Source organism: Gymnogyps californianus, chromosome 2, assembly GCF_018139145.2.
Source record: "Gymnogyps californianus isolate 813 chromosome 2, ASM1813914v2, whole genome shotgun sequence".
In the NCBI taxonomy this organism is placed as follows: Eukaryota; Metazoa; Chordata; class Aves; order Accipitriformes; family Cathartidae; genus Gymnogyps; species Gymnogyps californianus.
The window spans coordinates 67,524,657-67,544,319 of record NC_059472.1 but is presented as its reverse complement, the minus strand read 5'-3'; the positions used below and the strand labels follow the sequence as shown (position 1 = coordinate 67,544,319).

General features: G+C 38.9%; 2 protein-coding genes across 2 annotated transcripts in view; one reads left to right on the top strand and one right to left on the bottom strand.

Moving 5' to 3' along the window:
• The window catches only part of CTNNAL1 (catenin alpha like 1), a 59,156-nt gene extending 44,288 nt beyond the window's left edge, over nt 1-14,868 (top strand). Inside the window, exons 12-19 of the mRNA XM_050890768.1 lie at nt 5,550-5,587; nt 8,875-8,925; nt 9,028-9,182; nt 9,933-9,981; nt 10,794-10,850; nt 10,992-11,111; nt 13,435-13,518; nt 13,622-14,868. Of these exons, the coding sequence (XP_050746725.1) occupies nt 5,550-5,587; nt 8,875-8,925; nt 9,028-9,182; nt 9,933-9,981; nt 10,794-10,850; nt 10,992-11,111; nt 13,435-13,518; nt 13,622-13,783 (716 nt within the window). The 3' untranslated portion in view covers nt 13,784-14,868. The remainder of the gene's footprint in view (nt 1-5,549; nt 5,588-8,874; nt 8,926-9,027; nt 9,183-9,932; nt 9,982-10,793; nt 10,851-10,991; nt 11,112-13,434; nt 13,519-13,621) is intronic.
• A 135-nt stretch (nt 14,869-15,003) lies between these two features.
• Nucleotides 15,004-19,379, bottom strand: ABITRAM (actin binding transcription modulator). The gene is made up of 6 exons (XM_050890769.1): nt 19,331-19,379; nt 19,198-19,249; nt 16,178-16,307; nt 15,363-15,439; nt 15,222-15,291; nt 15,004-15,152 (listed from the first exon to the last, which is right to left on the bottom strand). The coding sequence occupies exons 1-6, from the start codon at nt 19,377-19,379 to the stop codon at nt 15,024-15,026; spliced, it is 507 nt and encodes a 168-aa protein (XP_050746726.1). The 3' UTR covers nt 15,004-15,023.
• Between the last annotated feature and the right edge of the window lie 284 nt (nt 19,380-19,663).

Sequence of the window (19,663 nt, the reverse complement as noted above, 5' to 3'; positions counted from 1 at the left end):
GATTTTTAAACTGCTGTCCTTTCTCCTGGATGGAATCTCTGACGACTCTGCACAATCTTGGGATATTTTCTCTGGTTGGTAAGTTTATTGGTATTTGTACAACATGTAGAAGAAAACCTTGGAGTCTTAAGAAAAAGAATTCTGTGTTTACTTTTAGTATAGGGTAATTTACCTTTAAAATGGAAGCCGTTTTGTTTTTCATTTTTATCTAACAATTTTTTTTCAGATGATGTCTTTAGTGTAGCCTGTCATGCTTCTTGCGGCTACATGTTTGTTTCAGTCTTTAAGTATAATTGCATACAGATAGAATGTAATATATAATAATACTGAATGTCTTGTATTTTTAAGAAAATCACTCAGGTTTAAAAGTTTAGATTTAGTTAAATACAGGGACTTCATTTTTTTGTATCTAAGATACAGAAAAAGTAAATCCTTATTCAGGTTAGATGACACTTTATCAATGATACAATACTTCATCTTGCTATTAACATGAGACCTTTTTTCATTTTTAGAGTTTATTTTGTCAGTTTAACTTTCTGTACTTGATCAGGTTTTTGTGTAAGCAGTTCTTTTCTGCTAGCTTTGTGAGGACAGTAAACAACCAACCACTGGGTGGTAATACCTTAAACTGTTGCTGCTGGTTGCTAGATGAATGTGTGTCTGAGCTTGAAGACTTGTAAAAGGAAAACATATATTGAAATTCTGAGTGGGTTTACAATAATTGTGTGTAGCGCAGGTTATTGGGAATTTGAGGTGTTTGAGAAATATGTGATTGTTATCCTACTTGTTCTTCCACCTTGGTCTGGAATGCCATAAAGATGTGTAGCAATCAGAGATCCTGTTTATGGGCCTTTTAACTTTCAGTGGGTTTTTGTTTGTTTTGGGAGCCAAGGACATACTGACTTTCTTTAAACATAGCATTACATTTTATATAATGCAACTTAAAATATGATATTACTCTAATATTAATGTGTTACAATAAATTTGGAATTTGCAGGGCTGATCATGCAGTATCTGATTTTTTTCATATTCATACAATGGTCTAGCAGAGTTGAATGAAAGCCTTTTTATATATTTTTATATACATATGTGCGTGTGTGTATACATATATATATTACTGTATTTAAAAATAATAGGATGAGAATCATGCAGCCACAGCAAAGCATATACTTGGCTCTCCAAACAAACAGTTCTTGAGGTGTTGCAGCACATTCCCAGCCTCTCCTGTAGTTAGTAACTTTCTCTTCTCTTGTGGCTGTTGACAGCAGATAACAGACATTTTCCACAAGTGGTACTTTCCAGTTTCTTTAAATCATCATTTCACAAGGCAACCCAATGTCATTGCTTGAAGGAGAGAGAAGAGAATGGGTAGGTGTTGCTGAGCATGTTGGAGGCTATAGCATGTGTGGGCCTAGGTGCAGTGAAGACTAGACTCATCTGGCTATGCCAGATGAGTCTGTTCTTGTTAGTGTATGCTGAAAGAAAGACTGAGGAAACGAGAGAAAGTGTTCTGATACCACCATTGGTAAGACAGTAAGTGTAACTTGTATTCTATATATGGCTTTGGGTGCATTAGGTCTTGTATTGCCAAAATGATGCTTAAGAAATCTTGTGTTCGTTTTCCTTGTCTCGTGGCCCAGCCTGGTAAGGGACTTCTCTCTTAATCTGGATTGTTTCATATTAACTGTCAGTTATCTCCTTAGAAATAATTTGGTCTCCTATATCCACCCATCTTCTACAAAGTTTTCCTCTGTATTGTGGGCTAATCTTTTTTTGTTTGCTTGTTTTCTCTCGTTGGGCTTCAGAGTGACTCTTGTCGAAAAAAAGGAAAAAAATCTCACCCAAATACCCCCACCTTTTTGCTTCCAGAAAATACCCTAAAGTTACCTTGCCACTTTCAATATTTTTTTTTTTCTCCTAGAAAACATGACTGATGACCCAATAAATAAATTAAACTAAAATATTTGTTTGCTAAGAGATTATAAGAGTGGCATTCACAAATCTTTTGCCTCCAAACACAATGAAGTTTCACAATATTTTATAAGATTTTATTCTTCTCATAACTCATGATACTTGTCTTAATGTTGAGGTTGGTAAAAGTGTCTTTATTTTACAGACTAAAATGTAACAAGTGCTTTATTCCTAGTAGAATTGTGATTGTGTGTAACAAAAGATAGAATTACAGTAAGAAGGTATATATATTTTTTTTTCTCCTCAGTTTAAAAACTTGTATTTTTGTACTACTAATTTAAATGTTTGGCTTTGTTAGAGAGTTCAGAATACAGCTTAAGGGGCAAAAATTGAATGGTGACTAAATGTGCTGGACACACCAAATAAAAGAAGCATTTTTCTGATTACACTAGATTCATATTGTTTATACTCATTTCTTTATTTTTACGAGCAATTGCATAACTCCTTATCCAGTGTTTCTTTCATATCAGCAAATTAGGTATTTCTCGTACTGAGGTTCAAAACTCACATGGATAGAGAGCCAGATTTAGCTTGGAAATGAAGCAATATTTTACTCAATTTTAATGTAATCGCACCAGATCATGCCCAAATTGAAATGGGCTTGTCTTGGGGAGAGGGCTGCAAATGCACGTAGGGGTGGGGGAGGTTGGTGAGCACACCACAGCCCAGTAACCCTCACATGTATTTTGAAAATGTCTCTGTGCTATGCAGAATTGTACAGTGAGGTAGAGTTGGCCTTCTTTTGCTTAATCCTAAAACACTTTTTAATCCAACGGTGAGGAGGCCCATTCTGCACAATGTTGGTGTTTGAAACGTTGCGTGGCTGGTCTGGGCTGAGGAGAGTGCTGGGTTCCTCTAGAGAGTGGCTCCTGTCAGCTGGGAGATTTGGTTCAGCCCATGGAGGGACCGGTTTGTTTTCAGAATTACTAGTTTAGGTTAGATACTTAACTTTGAGGCTCTTGCACTTCGAGATGAATCACCTAATGAAAGTACCTCTCATTGATCCAATCTGTTGGATGTCAGCCAATCTCTTTTTCTTTTTTTTTTTTCTTTCCCCCCAACTTTTTGGTTTCAACATGCTGGACAAGAATGTGAATAATTGCCGGATTGCTCCCTTGTAACTTGGTCAGAAGTCAGAGAATGATTTATGAGGATAACTTCCTTTTCTGCCCTCCTCTTTTGTTTTGCCCACTTGATTTGAGAGGAGTTAAATGACCATGAGGATTTGGGAGGGCCGTAGTTGATGAATAGCAGATACAGATCAGAATTTCACAATTTAGAAATTAAGAGTTCTAGAAAGAAGGGTGAAGCAGGGATGCAGCCATCCTACTCTCAGATAAGAAGTGAGATCAAAAGCAGGATTTAGAAGTTGAAATAGAGACATTTTGGAGGGAAAACATGACTGGAACTACTGGAAAGCAGAAAATTGGAAGACAAAGAGGATGAAATAATAAAAATTACTCTTAAATGAAAAAAAAGGAAAAATGTTAGAGAAAACACATTAGGAAAAACAAAGGCAGACTCGAATAAATGAAAGGAAGATCATAATATGACAAAAAGACTTGCTATTATAGCAAAGATCTGACTTACAAACTAAGGAAATTAAATATGTGAAAAAATATATGTATATTCTGTTAATGGAATCAAATATAAATTATGTGATTATACTGATGTAATTAAGTATTTTCTGATGAAGTAAGATTATCTGTGGCCTGATTTGATCTGCACTTTTGAAAGGTCTGGTATCTGTGGGTTCAGTGAGGTGTGGGTTTTGTGTGTGTGTTTTCTGATTTTTTTGAGTGTTGTTTTTTTTTTTTTTAAACATTCCAAGAAATAAGTAGTGAGATCCTTCCTCTTTCTGAATATGGTGAGCAACTAAACCTTGCAAAGCCAAATAATGGGAATTGCTTGAAGAGCAAAAACAATTTTTTTTCTTGTTTCTGTTCACCACCTCTTTCCATTTGGTTTCCATAATTCTGAATGCCCACTTTTGTGTGCAAGTAGTATGTCCTCTCAGAATGCATTTGTATTCCATTTGTTATGTCAAAGCTTTTCTGTGTTTGAACTTTTTTTTTTTAACATGGCACAACAGGTTTTTACATAGCACCAAGGAGATCTCTTATGTTACAGCATTTTAAACTTACAAGTTAGCTTCTGTTCTTGGTACATCTTACATGCTCTCTTACAGGCCCTTTAGCTGATGTTTTGATACATAGGATGTTGTAAGTCACTTCTTATAATTTGTATCAGTCTTTAGTGAGAAATCTTACTTGGATGCATGTTTAGGCAATTAATATCTGAATAACTCTGCATTCTGAAAAAAATAGTTAGGCAGCTTTTGCCCTGATAGCTCATTTCATCTTTCGCAAAACTGGGTAGGGGAAGGAAGAGGTGATCTTAGAAAGGAAGAAAGATGTTTTTCATACTTATCAAGAGAGTTGAGGGACACTTATCAACTTACTGAAATTTGTTGTTTAGGAGTCAGTTGCCTAGACGTGGAGCTCATGATCTTTCTGTGGTGTCAGGAGATAAAGAGCATACTTTCGAAAAATCATGAATGCACAAGAGAACTGTCTTCTGAGGACTTAGAATGGAATTTCTCTAGGAGCTGATACAAGAGGAGAAATAGCAATTTATTTGTTCTTGTCTTTGTCTGTCGAGATGCATCTATCTCTGTGCAAACCTGGTACCGATATCCATTATAGTAGCCCTTTGTTTCTTCAGGTAAAATCTATTTTTCACTAGCTCTCAAGTTTTTTATTTATTTAATTTTAATTTTATTTAGCAGACTTTCCTCACCTGAATCTATTGTAATAAATGTAAGTCTTCATAGATAATTAAGTCTTCTGGTAACTGGAGCTCTAATCCTAGGCTGTTCGCCCAGGCACTGTTTCCTCTTGCTGATAAACTCTTCTTATCCACTTTTAGGTAACACCTAAAAGGATTTTTTTTTTTTTTCTCCATTTGTTTTGCTCAGACTTAGAATATCTGAGGCTCCTGGGGACATAAGAAATAATTCAATAAGTGTGTAAAATGCTATAGAACTTTTTTATTTATAAAATACAGTGCACATGGGATACATATAGTACAGTAGAACATGAGGGTTGGAAAAACCTGCCTAGGTATTTCTCACTAGTGGCATTGCCTACTCCAAATTTGAGACCATCCAACCTATGCCAAGAAAAGCCTTACATAGAACTGCCGTTGTATGTTCTGTACTTCGCAACAAAATGAGTGCATGTAGCAATAGCTACTCAGTCATTGGAGAGTGTTTCTTTACTCGCTTGTGGATTGCATGCAGGGAACTAGAAATCTTATTGAGGGAAACTGTTCAGAGGAGCTTTCTTAACTGCCAGCTGCCGAGAGCTAAAATCTGAACGGTACAGAGTTCTTGGCTTGTCTCTCTCTGGAAGCACGGACAGAGAGGGAATCCTCTGCAATATTCAAAGAGGAGGCATTACAGGTAAGTAATTTGCTTTTATAGTACTGCAGCTTAAGGAAGGATGAAGTAAGGCATGTGATCCCATTGATTAAAATCTGCATACAAATTTTGATGTAAATGTGTGTGTTGTTCATAGGAGAGAAGCGTGTCTACCTATCACTGCCCAGACCAGGGGTAAGTTGCTTTTGGGATTGTTGTATTTACATTATGTCTGCTATTAACTAATTGACTTCTTTCCATTTCACACCTTGATGAGGACATAGCAATATCTTGGTAACATGCATCCTGACTGGATGGCTGGCAGTAAAATATCAAACTTTGTCAATTTATTAAATGAATAACAAACATACTGAAAACTAGGGTAACTAGTTACATAATACGCTTTAATCACTTTGATTGTACATAAGCTTTAATTCCTGCTCATTAATATGCATTTTTTACCGCATAATCGACTGTGATGCTATATAATGAAAAATGTGTCGTTACTATTAAAACAGTAAGAATACACTGCAACATACTGAAAATAAGTCTTGGTAATCTGATTTTTTTTTTTTTTTTTTTTTTAAATATTGTTGCCTGAGTTGACCTATTCGGAACAAATGGACGTGTTCGAGCCTGTTGTAGGCTGTTCAGATAATAGGTTCTTCTTTCCTTCTTTGATCTTAAATGTTTTTAATGCAGAGAAAAAAGCTACACTGAATGTCCAGGTTTAGTTGTGAGGTAGTTAATATCCTTAGCTGATTATAATTGATATTACACTGTTTCTGAGAGCATCTGTGTGTTAGGAAACCGCCTAAACCTTGTTAGTATCATGTAATCAGTCATTTGATTCACTTGCTACGTACTGAATCTTTTCATGGGTAGGAAAAAGGGGAAGAACGATCTCAGAAGGTACAGTAAGCTCTAGCTTGTTTCTTTCTCTCCTTGCTTTCTTTCCTTAACCTGTAGTGTTGAGGAATTTGGGTGTGAAATGATCCCGTCTCCATGTCTCCTGTTGTGCAATTCTGTGACTTCAAACACAATATGCTACTTCTGACCCTTAATGAAAAGAGAAAAGGCCATACATTATAAATCCAATCTGCAGATTTAAATAGAATATAATGTTAGGCTGGGTAAGCATGGGCGAATTTCATGGTTACGAAACTAAATGTTGAGGCTGGAAAATAGATTGGTTCAGTGACTTCTGATAGGGTTTTTGTCCCTCACCAGTTTGACTAAGCTACATAGCTTCTGGACTTCAGCCAAAATTTAAAGAAGAGATGTTTGAAGTCAGATTCCCACTTATTGATTCATATGCCTTTTAAAAATACTTTCAATAAAAACTTTGTTCCCAGGATTTAAACAGTTCTGCTTTGTTGTTGTTTGAAAGGTTGCTGCCTTCTTTTGAATTTTGCAAGATGCATAGATTTGAGGGAGTTATGATTAATACACAGTTTGAAAGTAGACAGGAAATGTCAATTACATCCATAAGACAACAGAGTTTCTTCACAGAGTAATTTCTTTGCCTAACTGATGCACTAACCTTTGGAACTGCCTCTCTTCCCAGTGCTGTGACTCTTGGTACTGCCTCTTCTCTCCCTACTGCCATCACAGAGGTCTGCTGTGCCTGGCTAATGCCCACGCTGTTCCTGCACAGAAGCCACACTGTTCCTGTCGATCTAATTAGATTACGTATTTTATTACATCTGTTTAATTGCAACTGTGCTGTTTGCTGGTAGTGAGTGGCATTCTAGACCACACCATAGTTGAGGACAGGCAGTAGTGATGATTCATGTGTGTGCTTAAAGCACAGGTATATTTTTCTCTATAGTATTAGGTGTCAAATCATGTTTTAAATGCAGAATAACTGGTTGTCTGATTTTTACCAATTCTCCTATTCAAATAGTGTGAGTGAACACTAGAATGGAGAAAACTACAAATATGACAAACATTCTGAGGTTTCTGTAGTTATCTGTGGATAGAATAACTTACCTCTACTAGAGTGCTGGTTTTCTTGAATACCTTCAGTCAGCAGCTTAAATATTTGCCATACCTTGTAGCCCAAAGTTTGTGTTTACGTACAAATCTAGTTTGGCTTTGTGTTCCTTTCTTCTTTTAAGATTCTGCCTTAAAAGTAGCATTTCTTGAATTGCATCTCTAATATGCAATATGGCCAAACTTAAATGACAATTAGGAGTATCAGTTCTTACACTTTTTGCTAAATCTTTCGATATGAGATCACCATTTCTAATACATAGGCAGAATTACAGTGTCTAATCTGGGTAGACATTCATAAGATTCAGAATATTTAAAAATTTTGGGGTGGGAAAAGAGAAATCGCATGAAAGCTAAACTGAGCAGCAAATTGCAGTAGGAACTTCAATAGTAGTACTTTATTTTTGCTCAGACTCTTGAAGTGAGAGATGGAGACCACACCTGGAGCTTGTTTCTGATACTGTTCACAATGAACAGTGCCTTCCCCCCCCCCCCCCGCAGGCATTACTGAGCTTAATTTGCCCAAGTATTCCCAATAATGAATAGCAGCTCTTTTCAGATTTTCAGACGAGGATCTCAGTCCTGCACTCTTACCATCCAACCTCCTCCAGTGGCTCACACCTCTCCAAGTTATGACACCAACTTTGTACTTTCCATTCTTCTGCACTCCAGTGTGGTTTCTGAATGTGGACAGTGGCTCCCATGTCTCTTGCTGTCTTTGTACAGTGACAGCACCAGCACATGAAGTTAAAGCCGGGAACTGCTGCTCTCTACATGCAAATTGGTTTGAAACAAATCCTGTATTACTGTGTATATGCGTTATGCAGTTGGCAAGCTCTGCCTTACCAGATAGTCCACTCACATCAGTACCACTAATTATTGTTTAATCTGAGCCAATATTTGGCTTGCAGCCAGACTGGTATTTCAGATAGTTCATGACTTAAATAAAAGAGGGAAACCCATGAAAGGATCAAAGTGTCATATTTGTTTCCAGCTACTTCAACAAAGTGACACAGAATAATGAGCTACAATTATCACACTAGCATTTACCTGGGTTGTACCCTAGATCAGCTTGCTACTAGCTAAATCAACTTCCAAGTCCCTGTTACATCAGTATCATCTTTGATGAAAAAAATCAGTGCAGTAGTATTTGATTAAGACTGTTTATTTAGTCCTAAGTATTACTGAGGATTTAGAGGGTAAGGGGGAGAGATGGTACTGCATGAGGAAGTGGAGTCTGAGAACTGTGGAAGAGGTCTTTTCCTTGAAACTTTAGGGTGTCTGTAGGCACAGACCTGTTTGCACATGCTATTTCAGGAGGACAGCCAGATCAGAACAGGTTCTCAGCTTCTGCTGAGAAGTTTGTCTGAACCACTGGAACTCTCCTGCAAAGTCTGCCTCCGAGTATAGCGCCACCTCTTATGACTTGTTAGTAAAATGATTACTAATTCCTTTTATTTAAAAATATTATTTTTTGTTTGAAACAGAAGCATAATGCAAATCTGAAAGCATTAAAGCCAGTCAAACTAGATACTGAGGTAAGATGCCATCATTTTAGTAAAAAAAACTTTAAAAAATTTTTTTTTATCTTGTCTGAAGAATGTATTCTCAAGTGCCATAAGTGTGGTTACCATTTACAGGAACAGGCGAAAATTGCAAAACTTGGATTAGAATTGCATCTGCTCACATCTGATGTGGATTCTGAGACAGAGAAATGGGAGGATCAGGAGAATGAGATCGTGCAACATGGACAAGGCATGTCCAGTATGGCCTACTCCATGTATTTATTTACCAGGTAATTACTCTATATGCAGCATGTTTTGGTAGGAAGAGCATTAACAGTGTTTATAAGAAATAAGACAATTTCACTTTCAGAGTGTAATAATTGGGACACATTCAGAAAGGAGCTTTAATTTCTATCCTTACACTTTATAAATTCTTGTAAATTTCTAAGCTGTTTACTAATAAAATTAGGGGTTTTTTTAAAGTGCTAAACGTGTTTTGTTGCAGAACAGCTATTTAAATATCTCTTGGCTACAGAAAACATTTTAAGAAGCACGTTCATAAATACTTTTAAAATTAAGGGAATTAAAGCACAGGTATATAACTGTAGATCAGAATTACTGATCTTTGCTGTACTGGAAGGTGTTCTTCTGAAACTTGCCCATGCAATGTTAGCTTTCTCATTTGAAGAATGTAGGGGTTTTTTTTATAAGAGTTGAGATTTTTTTCTTACCTACTAGTCAAATAATACTTAGTATGCCAGAGACATGGGTTTCTGTCCTGGTTCAGCTGATGAGAACTGAACCATTGCTAATTTCCCAATAGTGCTCTAGCCACTGAGGTGTTTATATAATATTTTGAAATGCAGTTCCTGTAGTAAGTTATTGTTGTGCATAGTATCTCTAAAAGAGTGATATTTTACAGTTCAGTGGTGTGAATGGGGGTGAGAGAGAGAGGGAGATACTATAAATTGTGCAAGTAGCAGCCAAAATAATCTGCAGTCTATACATGGCATATATTCTGCTTTCATTATTTCCCACAGAGGAGAAGGACTTCTGAAAACTACTCAAGATTTATTTCATCAAGCAGAGGTAATATATTTTTAACAAAATAGGAGATAGGCACTCTGAGTGAAGAACAAATTGGAACTTAACTGTCTGATTCCTTATACATAAGTACAGTGTACCATGAATTGACTGTCAACTGTAGATTTTAAGCAGCCTAACTCTAGTACGTACCTTCTGAAAGGTAACTTTTCAGTGTTCCAGCAGTAGCTTAAGACAGCATTCATTAAACTGACAGATTCTGGTTAGGAGTAGGAACAGCAAACTGGCATTATGGCAAATACAGTGGACTTCAATGCATTAGTAGTATTCATGGTGTCACTTAGCTCAGTCCCTGATAGTGTTAAAGGACAGTCCATCCTAGTCTGAGCAGCAGTATTTTCATGGGAAGGAAAGAAGATGTAAAAATTTGAATAATACAAACAAAAGACAAGGGGCCAAACGAAGGAATGTGGCGTGATATTTCCAAGATACATGCCTGTGTTTACCAGGAGACTGGTTACCTTGTCAGGACAATAAACAAACATGGCAGGTGTCATCTACCCACAGAACTCTTGTGAGTTGTTACAGTGCAAAAAAATAATTGGAAGTCAGTTTTTTTTGTATTGAAAGGGAAAGCCTTTAAACTTTGCTTATCTGGGAGAATGGCCATTTGTAGTGTAGCTTATTTCGAAAGTCACTGCAAACCGCTGACTTCTTAATTTTAAACATATACAACTATCACAAATATTTCCTGCTACCTTTTTACTTTATAGCACACTATTTATTAAAACCACAAGGAAAAAGAGCCTCATCTTTCATTGTGGTTCACTTTATTATATGCTTTCTCCCCCCTTCAGATTTTTGCTACAGAGGGCACAAAGCTTGCTTCAGCTCTTCACGCCTTTTCTGATCAGGTGATGTATGACTTCTAAAACAGCCGTTCAGCTTACGACACTAGTGATACTGCTTAAAAGCTGGTTGTGCTGTCTTCTGCATTAACTTAATATTGGAGTCTTTAACACAGAGTGGTTTTGTCTTCATGAAACACTTTTCAGGTACACTATGATGACAAACCTTTGCTTCTGTTGGAGGCTGAAAAACTGATCTCTGTGTGCAAGCAGCTCCAGATAACAGCTAAAGCTTCTGTTCAGGGTAAAAGTGCTACATTTACAAAGGTAAGGTAAAAATTATATATATTCCTGAAAGTAAGACCTAACTTGTATTGATTTATAGTAACTTACTAATTTATGCTCCTGTTAAAATATGAAACAGTTCATGACAGCTGAACTTCTTGGATTGACAGAGGACCATAAAAATTAATAAGTACAAAATTTTATGCTGTTGTGCAAGCATTTTTCTGCTATGCAATATGTCATCGTTGCCGTTCCTTATGTAGAAGAGGAATTTACTTCAACTTGAAGTACTGTTTTGCACTTAACATGTTTTGAGAAGCTGATGTGCAAAGTATAGAGGAAGAACAGTAAGAACTGTTCCCCTTGCTGAAAATGTTTTGTCTATTGGGGCATCCCTCACTGGTAACTGTAATCCAAGCCATTTACCGCACTATCTTGTTTCAGGAAGGGATTTTCTTCAGCAGCATGGGTGCTACTGTTTTCTAGCCGGTTTTGTTTGTTTGTTTAGTTTTCTCTTTTTTCCTCCACTACCAGAGAAGGGCTTCAGTGAAGTTTATCCTGACCTGACCCCCTCATTCATGCTGAGAGTTTGATAGGAGGCAAAATACGGTACACTGGCACCCAGCATACATGGAAACCTGCCAGTGGATAGCTTGGATAATATTACTCTACAGGCTTATATGAATGTTTTCTTTAAGGAGCATGGATATCCAAGTTTTGTATAACTGGCCCAGTGGCCACAGGCATATCATTGATATTAATGTTTTAAGGAACAGTTTCCCTACCCCTAGTTTATCAACTTTAGAGTCTAAGAATCAGTAAAATAAGTAATAGGATTTTTTTTCCTTCCTGTTACTAAAAGTACTGAAATTATTGTTTGGGTTTTGGATTTCACTGTTAGTGAAAGAGTTTACAGAAATGTTTCCCAAGACAATGATGTTCCTGGACTGCTCTTAAAAAAAAAAAAAAAAAAAAAAGTGGAAAGGTGTCCATAGGCTTCCACTACTTTATATTGCTTTTTACTGCTGAGAACTTCTTTCAAAGAGCTTTTGTCAACATCTCCCTCAACTTGCCTACTAGATAAAGAGAGGTACTGGAATTTTATCATGCTGCAACTGAGAATTTTCAGCTGAATAATACAAGATGGAGTAATACTGTATATAATAATACTGTAATCCACTAGATTACAGTAATAATACTGTAATCCACTAGAACTTCATTCAGAGAAATATGAACTGTAATTAAGCGTACCTCACTAAGAAAGGACTTCAGTGATGTATTATGTATTAAGTATTTATGAAGGTAATTTGTATTTCCACCACTGTAATAATTACTGTTACTCTGTTGTTATTGATGCTTAACATAAACATAACAAATTCCAAACCGCAAAGACTATTACTGAAATACATGCTTGCTTCTCAGTAGGTAGAGTGTCTACCCTAGACTGCCCAGAGTTTATTCTGGTATTATTCATAGTTGTTATAAGTAAGTATGTATACAGCTGCCATAAAAGTTTCGGCATGGTTACCACGAGAAGTAGATCTGCAAACCTTAGCGGGAAATAGAGGTCAGGCTTTTTGAAGAACTTCAAGTATCCCTGAGCAGCAGTATGATCAATGTGAGCAAGACCATTTCTGTGCGCCTGGATGTTTGTTTCCAATAAGCTGTGGAAATTTCAGTTTTACAGCAGGGACTGAAACTGGCTAGAGCATCCATGCCACTCAAAACCAAATTGAGCACCTCAGGGCTACTGCTTGGTTTGTTTTACACACTCTAGCTAAACTAAATGGGAGCTCCAGTCTGTTTATACAGTGATGTATCACTACATAGTGATAATAGGCTATCAAATTAATGTTTGTCGAGGGCCCAGACTTGTGACCTGTGCTGAGTGTTAGACTTGAGGCATAAACGCAAACGCTTTAAGATTTAGCTAACTTTTAGTGTAACTCATATCAAGGTAAGGCTTACATGATGCATGGCTTTCTAAATCATGCTGACAGGACATAAAACAAAAAGAAAAACATGAAGAATTGTGATGAATCATACTTAGATGGTAAGAGATCCTTTCCAGGACACTTATATTACTGTTTAATATTATATTATTATTAGTTCCTTCTCCTGGGATGTGTGTCATTCCATTCTGCTTCCTAGCTCAAGTCTTGGGCTAACAGAAGGGATGCTGTTGCTTTACATGTGCTATGTAGAGAAATTCAAAAAATGTAGGCAAAACCGTTTGATTAGAAGGGATTTATGAAGGACAAACATTACCTATTCAATCTTGAAATAGATTATCATCTCATGCATTAAACAATTGCCTAATAAAAGTAATGAGTGGTCTTACTCTACTTTTAATTGTCTTGTTTAGGTTGATGCATGCATTCTGAAAACAAGGAACGTGATGACTCTGTTATGCCAACTTCTTCCACTTTGCTGCAAATTACTGAGAAAGGTGAATACTTGGTTCATCTGCAGTATTTTAAAGGGGTTTTTTTTGGTTTTGTTTTTTGTTTGTTGAAGAAATCTTTTTTTTTTTTTTTTTTTTTAATATACAGAATAAAGCAGGAAATGGCTGTCTTAAACCTGCTCCACCATGGAGAGAAGACGGAATACGAACTGGTACAAATGTACATACTCCAGAAAGGAGAGCTGAGACATTTGGCATCAAGTCGTTGGAAAATCATGTAACAAACATGATGTTTTTAGAGAGCAAGTAATTATAGCACTTAGAAATGCAGGAACTCCCATTTGAAAATAACACTTGCTGAATTTTCAATATTACTTTCATTTGTGGAAAGTCAAACCAGGTTAATTTGAATTAAAACCGCTGACCTTTGTCACATCTAATAGATGTCCCATTACTTAGCAATTACACCACCAACTAGTCTAATTGTTATGTATTTTTATAATGTGAACGCCTTTCCTATGCTCACTATTGATACCAGTTTTGTAATTAATGCTTATGAATGTCTTAATGGATGTTTCAACCCAAAGATGCTGCTAATAGACATTTTATATAAAGAACCTTGTGCTGCATATGCTATATGTAACACTACTGTTGAAATCTGTAAACTCATCTCTGGCCTGTTTCAGTCTATGTATTTGATAAAGCAGAATCAGGAATATAGTCTGAAAGGCTGTGGCCTAAAGCACTGAAATGTTATCTTAGTTATGAGTTATACCCGCAATGAAGTAGTTCTAGCAAAAAAACCCCTCTTTCAATAGCTGCACCACTGAATTTTAATCTTGTTGGCATGATTCGTATTTCCAAAAGTGTATTTCTAAGTGATTAATTGTCTTGACTCAAACCCTTTTTCTTTTACCATCTTTATTTGTAGATGGCAGTTGTTGCTTCCTTTTTTATTAAAACTTACTGAGCAGAATTTGAATTGCATGTAGAACCACTGAAGTATTATGTAGACTTTACATATACCATTTAAAATTTAAGAAAATAGATACCGATTATGAAAAACTTCTGTACAAAGGGCATTACTTGACTTCAGGATGCCGCGAAAATACAACCTGGTGTGAAATACGTATTTTCAAGTTTATCTGCTCCTTGTACATAGATTTCTGTTGCATTTTTATTTTCAATTCACCTTTGTCAAACTCCATATTGTATTAGTTTAGCTAAATTAAGTGATAGCTAAATCATATGATTTTTCTGTATGTATCATGCTTGCACTGAGCAAAGGCAAAGCTGCCTGTGGAACATAAATACTCTCCAACGTATCATTCTGTGCTTATTTAAAAACTTGTAGTGCTAGAATTCAGAGAAAAAGAGAACACAACTTTTAATATACAAACTATTTGAACTGGTTTATTCTTGTATGCATCAAGCGTTTAAGTTCCACTTTTAAAAACAGGCGCTAGGCCTTTCAATACCATGAAAGTTACGGTGTACAATAAAAGTAGCTTATTTAGTATCAAATACAGCTGATAACTGTATAATTAATTTCATGAAGAAGAATTAAGACGTTTCAACAAAACTTCCTCGTACTCCTTCTGTGTCAGAAGTCCTTGAGTTACACTCTTGCTTTCTTCAAATTTGGGTAGAACCACTGCGATGTATCCCTCGGTTGATGGCTAAAAAAGCAAGACTGAAGTTAGCAGTGAAATAAAACTTAGAAAATAAAAAGCAAGAAAGTTTCTTACCTTTTCTTGCAGAATAGCGGGATTGCTAAGAATGTTTTCATTTACTTCTATCAGTCGCCCTCGTATGCAACTGCAAAAGTGTTTAGATTCAGCAGAAGTGCATGGTATGTCAAGGTAAGAAGAAAAAGGGAAAAACCTTACCTATAAATGGTGTATTCCTCTCCATCTGATGAAGCTATCCTGCACAGAGGGGCAAGTTCTGTTAAAAACTGAGCTCCCTGCATTTGAAACATGAACAAACATATATACACTTTTACTTACACAGGGCTTTTTAAAGTATTACCATCAGCAACATAAGTTTGTAAGCTTCTCAGAACAAAGCAAGGAAGTGTGATAGTTACAGGTCATTGCAACTTACATAGCTGTGCTTTGCTACAGAAGGGACGATGCCAACTTAGTTATGTGCACAAATTGAATAGAAGCTTGTTAAGAACTTACAAATTTAGTCGTAATTTTCTTGCAGAATAACAGACTTGCAGTTTGATCAGATTAAAATCAGGGGAGAGCGGAGAAAAACAGCACTGTTGATTTCAGTATAACCAGGTTAAACTAGACTTATTTGAAAACCCACCATGAAACACACTGACCTAGCCCATCTGCTGTCTAGGTCTGTCTGAGAAACAGTAGTCTCCAAATCCTCAGCATTTTGGTGGAAAACAATTTTTATCTTTTCAGGGATGTTTAAGTCCCTCTGTACACTATGAAAAAAATGACTAAAAGCGACTGTTAGCCTTGGTTTGAGCAACATTGGAAATGACCGGTGCTGTAGGAGTACTGTAAGACCCTGGCTGGGACAGTTAGGCACCTCTTGAGAAGAGTCTAAATTCTTCAGCTGTGGAGGGGCTGTTTTAAAATAAAATGCAAAGGTAACTTGGTAAGTTTGTCCTTTCTAGGATAGAAAGTCTCAGGCACTGTGAGAGATTAAAATGAAAACTAACCAAATCAAAAAGCCATACCCTTTTTGACTTCCCAGAGACCTTATTCTGGAGTCTGCTACAGTTGGCGCTGATTTGGTAATTAATGCTTTTAATTGTTTTTCCACTTTGAAGAAGAGGATGGGCTTCTGCCAAGGTGATGACACAGATTCTGCAAGAAGAAATAATACAATTATTACGCTGTAGTTGTGAGAAGCCATGCTCTTACGTGCTCTAAGCAAGCTCCACAACCTTCTCCGCCTATACTGGTAGGATTTAAAGCTGATACTACTTCATTTGGGCTCCTAGTCTAAAATGCTAGCAAGACTTTCAGTGTTGTGAAAGCTGTTGTTTACTTTTGCTCTTTGAAGCACAATATTCTTCCCTCTATAGTTCAGCAGGAAAGTCAAGCTGATTGATAGTTCAGCTTACCGCAGCGGGAGTCACAGGATGGGCATCAACCAGGCTCGGGGAGGAAGCAAGGACAGACAGGTCTGGGTGACAGTGTGGGGGTTGACTAGGGTCACCTAGAACACAATTTACCTGAGCTAATGAAGGAGAACGGAGGGTAACTGTTGGCTGTAGATCAGAGGCAAATTTTAGTTTCCCACTTAGTTACAAAAATGTCAGATACAGGACCAAATCGGACTCACTTTCTTCAGGGCATCTTACTTGACATCTGCTGTACCAAACTGAATGAAAATTGCATTCTGGCCTAAAGCAACCCCCGCAGAAGGTGCTTTATTTTGAGATACTAGACTGGATCGTCAAAAGCAGTACACTTAGTTAAACAGAACCACAGCTTTTAAATAAGCTAGAGCTGTTCTATCATCAGTTGTTGTACCCCATGGGAGCATGCTTGGTTCATTTGTCTGCTGATAGCTGAAACAGATACTTAAGACGATCAAGTAAAGCACAGTATGCTTTTGTGGGAAAATGTAACACAAGGCAATGTTTCTCAGAACAGCTAAAGGCTGTCAGTGGTGAACAGTTACAGCAGATGAATCCTTCGGTGATCTGGGCTTTAGTTAACCTGCTGCTTGCGTTTTATCTTTTTCTAAAGGAGGGTTATTTCTTGTCATGAAACTGGAGAGTTTGAGGCAAGCCCAGCTATAGAGACTAGGCCTACCTTCATCCCTGGGCTAGAACCATGCTTAATGCGCAAACATGGAGAGCCAGAACTTGCCAATAAGTGGACAGAGATGAAGCTACTCTGTTTAAGAAGAGTTTAAAACCTAGACCAAGGACCAGACTTAGCAGAACAGTAACTATAGAGAAAACCACGGCACAGAACCAGATCCTTCCCCGTGGATGCCGCATCCATCTCCCTGCACTCCTTGGCAAGTTCTTGCTGCGCAGCTCCCCGCAAGAGGGAGCTGGATCCTGGTGAATGCTTTCAGCATGCCCCAGCAGCTCAAAGGGACCAGAAGAGCTACCTCCTCTTGACCCCAGCCCCGTTCTAAGGGGAAGATGACCGATCATCTATTTGAGCTGTCATCTGTTGTTAGAGCTGAGACCTGGCAAAACAAAAAATCAACAGAATTTTACACTGCTCAGAAATATCAAACTGAGCGACAGCCCCATACATAATAATGGTAAAATACTTTATAGACCATTTGGCTAAGCTGCTGTAGAAGCCAAGGGCCCTGATATTTCTGAATTCAAAATAGCAAAAGAATCTTTATAGACATTTGAACAAGTGTTCATATTTTTATTTCCTTTCCCCCATGTCAACAGGACTTAAACTGTTGTTTATGTCAGACAACTGAGACTAAGAACTACCTATTTAGCATTTAGCGCAAATGCGAGGGTGTCCTTTCTTGCTGTTGCCGTCATACCTGTTATTCCCAGGTACTCGGGTTTCTGTTTCCAAAGAACGAGAAAGTGAACTGCAGGAAACAGCGACAGAGAAGCCCCAGCGCTGAAGGCTGCAGCGAGGCGATGGTTCTGCCCTGCGCCAAGCACACCCTTCCTGTTACTCTGAATTCTTAAGAGCAGCAGGCAACCCACTGGGAACAATAAACGCCTCCTCATCTTCCCTCAACGCATGAGCAATTGGCGCTGCCAATTTTGGTGCAGACAGTAGTTAAGTTCTGTTCTTCCCTCAGGGACTAATACACCCCAGAAATGCCCATGATGCCACGAATCCACCCTGCAGCCAGAACAGGCTTTAGTGGCGGGGCAGGAGCTGGGGAAGGTAAGGCATGTTATTAAGAGTCCAAAACAGGTACAGGGTTGATTTATTCCGAATGACTGGATATCCAGCTACATCAAAGTAGAAACAATGTATGGCATTTTATTTCTTATCTTGCATTCACTGTCTGTAGTACACAAATGTACAATTAAAAGCAATTAAGTCATATACAGAAAAAGCTAAATGTTTGTTCAAATTGAGCCAATTAATTTCCTAGAAACCAAGTTAAATGGTTTCTTCTAAACGTCGTTATGGAAAAGCCTTTTGAAATGTTGCTCTTCTGCTACTGAAGATGATGTAAAGGGCCCTTTCAGCAGGAGAGGATGCAGGGACGCGAGGGCTGCACTACAGACACTGAACGGGCCTTTTTAAAAATCTGCTGAGCAGTATGGGGGGGAAAGAGTCCAAGCTCCACTGTTCTTATTGTAGTAATTAAAGAAGGATATAGGAAGGCTAAGATTTGTCACTCTTCCACCTTCCAGAAAAATCCAGGCTCACCTGGTATTTTGCACCTGTCCCACTCAAGCCGCTTCTGCAGCAGTGGTGCCTGTTGGTTTAATACCCCAACTGCAAGCAAGCTGTGGCAACCGCTGCTCCCCGCCAAGTGCAAGGAAAAGGAGCGGCGGGCGGGGTGGCAGGCTGCTCGGGCTCAGCCCCGCGGGACGCCGCCTGCGTGGGTCAAAGGGGGAGCCGGGCGGGGGGGCTCCCGTGTCCCGCCGGAAAGCAGCGGCGGTTCCTTCTCTAAAGAAAGCCTACGGCTTCCCAAGTGTCAGAACCCGGCGGCTCTGGGCTGACGGCAGGCACCTGTCTTCGGGAGAGGGCGCAGGCGGCCCCCCCAAACCCCCAAACCCCCGGGAGCGCCACTCGCCTGTTGGAGTGCTGCAGCACGCAGAAGTCCTCGCACGGCCGCCCCTTCACGTCTGCAACAGGGCACAAACACCAGTGACCGCCCCGCCGCTGCCGCCCCGGCTCCGGGTCCCCCCCCCCCCGCCCGGCGGTACCTGGCTTGTACCAGCGCGTAAAGTACCGCTCCGCGCCGCCCGCCGCCATGCCCGGCCCGGCCCAGCCCCGCCGGCGCGCCGCGATGACGGGCGGGCGGGCGGGTCCCGCAGCCGCGGGGCGGCGGTTCCGGCAGGGGCGGCCCGCACCCCCCGTCCCGCCCCCCTCCACCGCCGCCGCCCCCCCTCGGCCGCCGCGGGAGGGAGGAGGCGCCCCGAAGGCGAGAGCGGTTCTACGGCAAAAGCCTTGCCTCGCCCCCCCAGTCGAGGACGTGGGGAGGCAATCCCAGTACAAGGCACTCGTTTTTACGAACTGTACGGAAACAGAATTTTACA